This window comes from Echinops telfairi, unplaced genomic scaffold, assembly GCF_000313985.2.
Source record: "Echinops telfairi isolate 266 unplaced genomic scaffold, ASM31398v2 ScPeMD7_6;HRSCAF=24_1, whole genome shotgun sequence".
Classification (NCBI taxonomy): domain Eukaryota; kingdom Metazoa; phylum Chordata; class Mammalia; order Afrosoricida; family Tenrecidae; genus Echinops; species Echinops telfairi.
The window spans coordinates 16,586,020-16,594,473 of NW_022103903.1; the positions used below are offsets into that span (position 1 = coordinate 16,586,020).

The window sequence follows — 8,454 nt, forward strand, 5'->3', positions numbered from 1 at the left end:
CATGGAGAGATCTGGAGACATTGAGCTGAGTGAACTTAGTCAAGCACAATAGGACAAATCCTGTCTGAGGCCACTGCGGTAGGAACAAGCTGCAGAACTAGAACGAACTAAGGCTTCGAGAGTGTCAGGTCTTCTGGCTGGAGTCCAGAGGCCTGTTAAGGAGCCTGACTGGGGCCCAGGCAGCACACACAGAACCCACTGTAGGTCACTTGACCAGAGGGCACCTCATGACAGCCAGGATCAAACGGTCAGGGGAGGAGGAGTACACCTTGCTGAGTGGATCTCAGCAAAGTGAACTTGGGGTGAGGTTCCTGGAGAGAGAGGCAGCCTTGTCAGAGGGATGAGGCTTATTGATTGGAGGGGCAGTGCAGGGGAGGGGAGAGGAAATGGTCACATCTGGGGGAGCAGAGGTGCATGTCTATTAGTGGGAGCAAAGACAGGGATGACCTCCAGGTGTGGGGAGAAATGACTGAAGTGCTTTTGGAGTCACTAGGTGGGGAATATCTTTGGTGGTGTGCAGCAGGTGGGCAACCTTGACCTCAGGCATCTGGGGGTAGCCAGGGAACCCAGGTCGTGTGCCATGGAATGCTGGGACACCGACTCCCAGGTCTTTAGGGTGCAGGACCCGCTCCCGAGGCTGCATTGGGGAGACCCCAAGTGGGACCGCCACTGGATGGACTGGATTCTACAGCAGACACACTTGTTACCCGAGGATTTAAATCAGAAAATACATTGGGTCTGAGGAAGCTGAAGACAGCTGTCTCAAGAAGGGTGCCCTGTTGGTTGACAGACAAAGTCTTGCTGCATCCACACCCGATATGCTATTGGTTGACAGACAAAGTCTTGCTGTATCCACATCCGATATGCTATATTAAGAAATGTATTTTTCTGGCAATCCTGTGAGGGACAACCTGTTTTACTTTGTTTATGTTTGTTCACATTAGGGGGTATCTCAGAGCTGCTATGCCATTGGGGACCACCCTCTTGAAATTGTGTTATTATTTCTTTTTTCTGTTTTTCCGTAATTGAAACCCAGGATTGATGAGCCTTTAGAGACAGCAAATAGATCTAGGGCTATTTTGGATTGGGGTTTTTGCTTGTTTGTTTGTTTGGGGGTGAGTGGAGAGTTAAGAGGGGAGGGGTAAGAGGGAGGCTATGTCAAAGAGCCCAGGAAGGAAAAGTATGATTGGAGAGTTATTTTGGAAGCATTTGTACAATTCCGCTTCACATGATTGACGATGGACTTATGTGACATATGCATTAATTCCAAATAACAACAAATTATAAGAAAGAAAAAAACTAGATCCACAAATGGTTTAAGGTCTCACACTAAATGTTAAATCCAATTTAAGAACAATTAATTCTTACATCATGGCCCTGCTCGATACTCGCCCTCAGGAAGGCAACAGAGAAGATACAGGTGCAAAATGTGGTGAAGAAATTTAATTGCTGAGAGGAAAATTCTTTTCCTATTATGAGTAAACTACTCTGTTTCCCCGAAAGTAAGACTACCCCCGAAAATAAGACTTACTTACAGTTTTGCCTCTCGCTGAAATATAAGGCATCCCCCCGAAAATAAGACCTCCCGGAAAATAAGCCCCCCCCAAGCTACCATAACTCTGGACTCGGGACCATAGCGGTGGGCGCAGCCGCGCAGCTCACTGTTGGCCACAGCGCAGCCAGAGGAGACAGGAAGTGCAAGGTCTCTTTTAATAAAACAATGAACAATAAAAATCAATGTATTATTGCAAGGCTAATTAATTCCCCTTTAGCCTGTTTGACGAGTTTTATCTGGTAATCCTAAAAGCTAGAACTGTGTTGAAGGAGCTAAGCAAATAAGTTTCCTATTTCCTTTTCTGGATTACATTACAAATTCAATGGTATATAAAGTGACTGGCAAACAGCGCACTGACCTAGAAATATTCTGAAAATGTTTATCCTAACATCTATATCCTAATACCTAAAAATTTAAGAGCTTTTCTCATCCAAAATTGTCATGGATATGTTTTTGGACAGATCAAATTGCCTTTTTGCTCTTTTATAATACTTTCTCAAATAGCAACATATGAATAAGCAAAGGATACAGAATTAAGTCAGCTGCCCTTTCCATATAACTTTTCAATTGTATAATCATCAACGCACCAAATGAGTGTTCTCCTAATAAAAAGGCAAAGTATCAAAACACACAATCATCAGTCTAAGTTCACCACGGAGAGCAGTGTAGACTTTACTATTCATCCCTATTTTCACATTCGAGGTATTTTCTCATGTTCGAGAAACTTACTCAACTGATTTAAGTTATCCCACCATTTAAAGCAAAAAGGCTCCGCAATCATTTTAAACCATGGAGTTATCATAATTTCCCCACAGGCTGCTTTTTCCAAAAGTTCTTCTACTTCTTCCTTTGACACATAACGCAACTTTTAATCTTATTGGGATCTGGATCCAGAGTTACATTCTTCCTCACAAACAAAATGTAATCAATCTCACGTTCACCCCAGATGCCATCAGATGGAACCTTGTGGTGAATTCGTGTTAGAAAATTCATGTCTTCTGGAAGAACCTCTTCTGTGGGAATTCCCAGCTCAGCTTTTAAACGCCTCTGCGCTGCTAGTCTTACTCCAATTGCATCATTTTCTTCAGTTCTGGATTACATAATAGAGGACTACAACAAGTCTTGGTAAAGTAACCTGGAAAGGTAATTTAGCATCTGCTCTCTGCTGAAGCAAGTTTGTTTTCTGTGTTGAATAAGAAAACACTAAAAGCTCGATGGAATAATCCTCTATTTTCAAGGTTTTCATTCAGATGACAATTCTTGTTCGTCTCAGCCCCAGTTTTGTTCTCATTTTCATCCATGAGAATACACATCTAGCTAGAAGTTGGACCTGCTGCTCATCGAGATGGTCACTATTTATTTCAGGCATCGTGACAATGAATCTGATCTGTCCAAAAGGTCTTGCCTCCGCGTTCCAATGCAGCCGACCGTCCTGTCTCAGAGCCCCGCAACAAAAGCTACTGGAGGCAGAGCACGCTGTGCCGCGCCTCCCGGGCAGTATCGTTTTAATACTTATAGGCAACTATTGATTTTAGTCAGAAGCAGGAGTGAATACTGATTAAACCTTTTAAATAAACGAATAAGCAAAACTTGTTGCCATCGAGTCAATTCTGACTCATAGTAACTCATAGTAACCCTATAGAAGGCTTCCAACACTACAGAAGCAGAGCGCCACATTTTTTCTCCCAATTCACGCTTTCACTGAGCCAGTGGGCCACAGACTCCTTTTAAGTAGTCTTTGCCAATCACAAAGTATGTATTCTCAGAATTAAGTCAACAGGCTGGTCATAAAATGGGAATTGACTCATCCTGTGCAACAGGGTTTCTTAATCTTGTTTAACATGGTAGACCAGATAGTTGTTGTGGGTGCCTGTTATGTGCAACATGGGATGTTTAGCCAGCACCCTAGGGCTGTACCTGCCAGTGTCACCTCCCATATGCAACAACAGGCAGGATGGAATGTCTTGGAGAGGAGGGAGGGGAGCAGAGTTGCTCCAGTGGAGTACTGTGGTTCTCCAAAGTCAGGCCAGATTGCAAGGTGAGGGGGGAACAGCAGACAGAAAAGGCTGATGTTCACATTGTGTAGATTCAAATCTGGGAACATATATATATATAAGTATTTACAGTTGGGTTTGTAACCATTTGCCATAGAAATCTTAGTTTAAAGTTTTAAACCTCATGATCCTGGAATGTTAAGTTATACTAAAATAGTGGAGGGAAAAACATGTTTCTTACTAAGTCAAGCAATTTATAATTTCAATAGAAATAATTTCTTAGTAATCCTGAGCAGGTAACTAAGCATTTTAGGTGAGACTTTTATGTAGCAAGTATTTATTTTATGGAAAATGAAAAATAATAAAAATCTACTATATTTCAAAAAAACAATAAACAATAAATGTGCACTGCATTCTTCTTCATGGAAAAATAAGACATCCCCTGAAAATAAGACCTAGTGCATCTTTGGGAGCAAAAATTAATATACGACACTGTCTTATTTTCAGGGAGACAGCGTAGAGATTCAGATGTCATTTTAAAATCATACATATTTTTTTGCTAATAATAACACATATAGTATAATATCTTTTGTATATAAGATTCCCTTTATTAGTATACTCTTGTAAGACAAATTACTTTTTAATTCTTTTGCCTTAAAGAGTTAGATAATTTAATGTTCCCTTAAAAAAAGTTATAATGCATCTCTTCTTTCTTAATATATTAAGTGGGAAACATTATATAGATAAGCCTATATTAAAAGTGTGTTTTCAAAATGTGTTCGCTAAGAAATTTTAAATTTCACAAAAGTAGCTACCACAATCAGTTCCCAGTTAAGAAAGCTAGCATAAGGAAGGTGGCTGAGCTAAATCTAAAATCCATATTCCAGAACCATGACTTCAAGTTCTGTTTCATCAACATATGCCAAAGGCATCATAACTGTGTTGGTAACTCTGAGAATACTATCAAAATTATAGCAGTGCACATTATAGTCCCAATGTAATGGCACTGCACTAGTTGAAAGTCTTAACAGCTCTTACACCTCTTATCCATTTAAAAGGTTAAAGACTGTTTACAAGATATCTGGTCGTCTATTCGGACTTCTATTTGGGTCGTGATTTTTAGCATTTAGAATGACTATATTTAAATCATAAATTAATATGACTGAGACTTGAATTAACAGAACCTTCAGAAGTCAGAGTCAGAGAGAAGCAACTATCTCGTACACCCAGTGAGAAAATTTCAAGTTAAAAACTAATACTATCAATTTAGAAAAGGCAGTATTTCTACAATTGAAGAATCCTGGTAGCTGGATCCATGTAGGCCACCAAGAAGAAATAAAGGGGGCAAGTTAAGATGAGGAGTAGCAAGCTCTTCTGAGTTTCCAAAGGAGGTTGAGTTTTAAGCTGAGTGCAAAGAAGTAAAAAGCTAATGTTCCAGAAAAGGAATAGTGTGTTCCCTTTTCACAAATTTATCCAAATGCCTCGTGGTTTCTATTGGTCTTTATAGGAGGGCTCTCAGAATATCCTGCTGTATACCTCTAATAGAAATTTGGGGGAAATTCCACGAGGCTCCATTGCACAAAGTGCTAATGACTAGATAATAATAATAATAATGACTATGTTATAATTAAATATGATGAGTCCTGGAAAATGTGAATTTTTATTCTATCATTACATTTAATTGTTCTAATAGGAGGCAGAATTTGAAAAATAAAAAATAGGAGACAGTGACAAAAGACATGAGAATTGAATCATACTTTACGTTTAAAAATTCATTTTAATATGAAAATAATTCACATTTTATCTAACAAAATTAATAAACATATACTCACATTTTCATCTAACAAAATCAACAAAGAATATTTAAAGGGGCACACACATAATATGTTGGGGGGAAGTTGACAATAATTATTTAATGTGAAATGGGGCACGTCTGCTGATTCATTTCATAACTAAAGCTAAATTGCTACAATGAACTCTGCACACAACTGTACAGTTAAATTGATTAATTATTAAATTCTATAAGGCAATGTTGTGCTATGACATGTACAGTCGTATCTCAAAACTCGGCTTTGATAACTGGCACTGTTTGATGAACAATATAACCCAAACCAGACGCACTGCCATCAAGTCCATTGTGGCTCAGAGCTGCCCCTACGGGCCGGGGTATGACTCGACCAGTCAGTTTCCCAGTCTGGCAATCTCTAGTAGGAGCCCAGTCTTTGCCTGGCAAAGTGGCTGGTGGTTTCAAACTACTGACCTTGCGGTTCCTAGAAAGACACATAACTATGCCATCAGAGCTCAATTAGACTTTAGCTCTGCTTTATTTTGTTTGGTAAAATGGTTTGAATTTTTAATGGCATTTGATGAGTTATTTTTATGTGAAATAGATACATCTAGGTTTTTACCAGTTGAAATTAATCTTCATATTGTAACACAATAATTATTATTGGGAGTAATAGAGCTTTATATCATTAGCATTAAAGTTGGCTAATAATATCCTGTTTGGACAATCAAAAGAAGAATTATTCAGTACGCATTGGTTCCTTTTATGTGTATTTAAGAGTAAATATATTAGTAGATATACAAATACATATCTTTATCTTCGTAACTATAAGCATATTTTTAACTATTTTAGGTTTTTATTATGGGCATGATGCATTTTAGTTTGATACTGCCTTTATAGAAACACTGATTGCATAAACGTAAAAACAGTACATTAGAAACAATATAGTCACATTAATTATTTATGTATATCAAGTTTTGTAGACAACTAAGTCTTGGAAATTGCAAGTTCAGAATATTTTTTAGAGACTTTGTCCAATCACTATTACTCTAGAAAGAAAGTCTTCTAAGAAAACACATCTTTTAAATGCTTCCATAGGGCTCTTTTTTATGGCATTGAGTGGGAGAAACCGTTGGAAGCAAGTTACTTTACAGCTTTTTAAAATCTGTTTGAACTATACATGTTCATCATTGTTGACACTCAGAGTTCTTCTAATAAATAGTGGTGTCTGACTTAATAAGGATCATCAATAGACATTTGCCACCTGAGTCAAAAGTGTTTCTTACAAAGATGTTGTTAATGAATAGATTTAAATATAAATTTAAATTCTAAATATACATAATTGATCCTTCCAAAAATAATTTTATGTTTCTGGAATAGGACAATGTAAAAAATTGAGAGCTCTCCCTCTATAATTTCTTATTTGTGCCTCAGAGATGTTTATCAAATAGAAAAATGTTTAAAACGCTATGCAACTTACATCTGTAAAGCATAATTCTTTCCTTAGCTATTTTACATAAAGATATTATTAATTGCAAGAGAATGTCTAATATTGTATACATACACACACAACTGCTTCTGTGTAAAATGTTTTAGAAAAGACAAAGAACACCATAAATCTAGATATAGAATATATAGTACATTTTTATAGTATAGGCATATATCAGATATATAGTATAGAATATATAGTATAATTATATATGTTCAATGTTATGAAGAAATAAGCCATCCAATTTTTGTACATTATTTTATTCTCAAAGAACAGTAAAACAAACCTCTGATTATCTCAAATTATCTACAAGGGTTTATGGGTATAATACCCATCACAGGATTTTGGTTTGTATTGTTAACAGTTGGAAGAAAAAACAATCAATCTGATTACTCTTTGAATAAACCCATAAAGTAATTCTCAAAAGGAACAAAACTTCCTAAAAAGAAAGCTAATTATCTGTAAAGAATTTAATTATATCAATTTTAAACTCCAAGTTCTGAAAGAAATTAAAATCTTACTGGGAGATAAAAGAATACAATATATTGTTCAATATAATGAATAGAATCTTAGGAGTCAGCTTTGCTCACTGTCGTAGCTCTGTACTAAAAATATGTTCGAATTCCTAGATTCTTACTTTTTCTCTTTTTACCCTTTATTCATTCAGGCAGTGAACAGCAAGGATTTTTGGTTCTGGCAGTAACTCCCTTGGCTGCTGCCTGTTATTGTGTTCAAAGAGAAAAATCAAAACAATATGTAACACGTGTTGATAAGTTGCAGGTGCGCTGTAAACCCAGAGAAGAGAAATATTAAGAGCCCTCATTAGCAGTATGGCTGCACCACTCTTCACTCACTTGTTCGCACACAATTAGCATTCTACAGACAAACATTGAACACAAAAGAATGATATTATAAGGAAACCCTTAAATAATTTTAAAAATACTTTGAAAGGCAAAGATGGCTATATGGTTACTTCACACAGGTGTATATTTAATGCACATTAGAGGTAAGATGCATTTTTCCAAATTTACTTCTAACTTCTGCGATAATGAGATTTTGTGTCAATTTGATGAGGCCAGGATTTCAGCAGCTTGTTGGTAATCCCCCTAATGTGACCTAACGTAACGCAATCATCTCCATAATGGAATTTGCTGTGAGCAGCCAAGCAGTTGTAGGAATATGAGGTTTGAGTGAAGCCCTTTTACTCAGTCATAGCCCTAACGTAATAGGAAGGAATTTCTTCAGACATGTAGTCTACTTTCTACATAAGTGGGGAATCTAGCTCCCTTTTTGCCAGATCAAGATCCTGTATCTGATTCATTAATATCTCCTGCTTTAGACTTGAGCCAATAGTCTGCCATATTGCCTGCTGATCTTGGGAGCCATCAGCAACCTGCCATGGGACCTGCTAGTGGACTGCCTGACCTTGGCTTCTTTGGATTCTGTACCCAATTGCCTCACCTGCTAACATTGTGTTCACCTGTCTCTGCATCTATCAGTCTGTGGTCTAATTTATTCATCTTCCTGGTTACTCTCCTGCTTCCTGGAGCCCCAGCCCTGTAGGTACACAAGGTAGGGGAAGCCTCTAGTTTAACAGCTGAACATCTGACCCTTAGAATGGATTCCTGAT

At 37.5% G+C, this 8,454-nt stretch overlaps 1 protein-coding gene and 1 pseudogene across 1 annotated transcript in view; one reads left to right on the plus strand and one right to left on the minus strand.

The window, feature by feature from the left end:
- Positions 1-2,246: 2,246 nt before the first annotated feature.
- Positions 2,247-2,942, minus strand: LOC101638285 (annotated as a pseudogene).
- Positions 2,943-4,440: 1,498 nt separating this feature from the next.
- LOC101653784 (eukaryotic translation initiation factor 3 subunit F-like) overlaps positions 4,441-8,454 on the plus strand; it is a 5,590-nt gene continuing 1,576 nt past the window's right edge. Inside the window, exon 1 of the mRNA XM_045286253.1 lies at positions 4,441-4,494. Coding sequence (XP_045142188.1) covers positions 4,441-4,494 — 54 coding nt within the window. The remainder of the gene's footprint in view (positions 4,495-8,454) is intronic.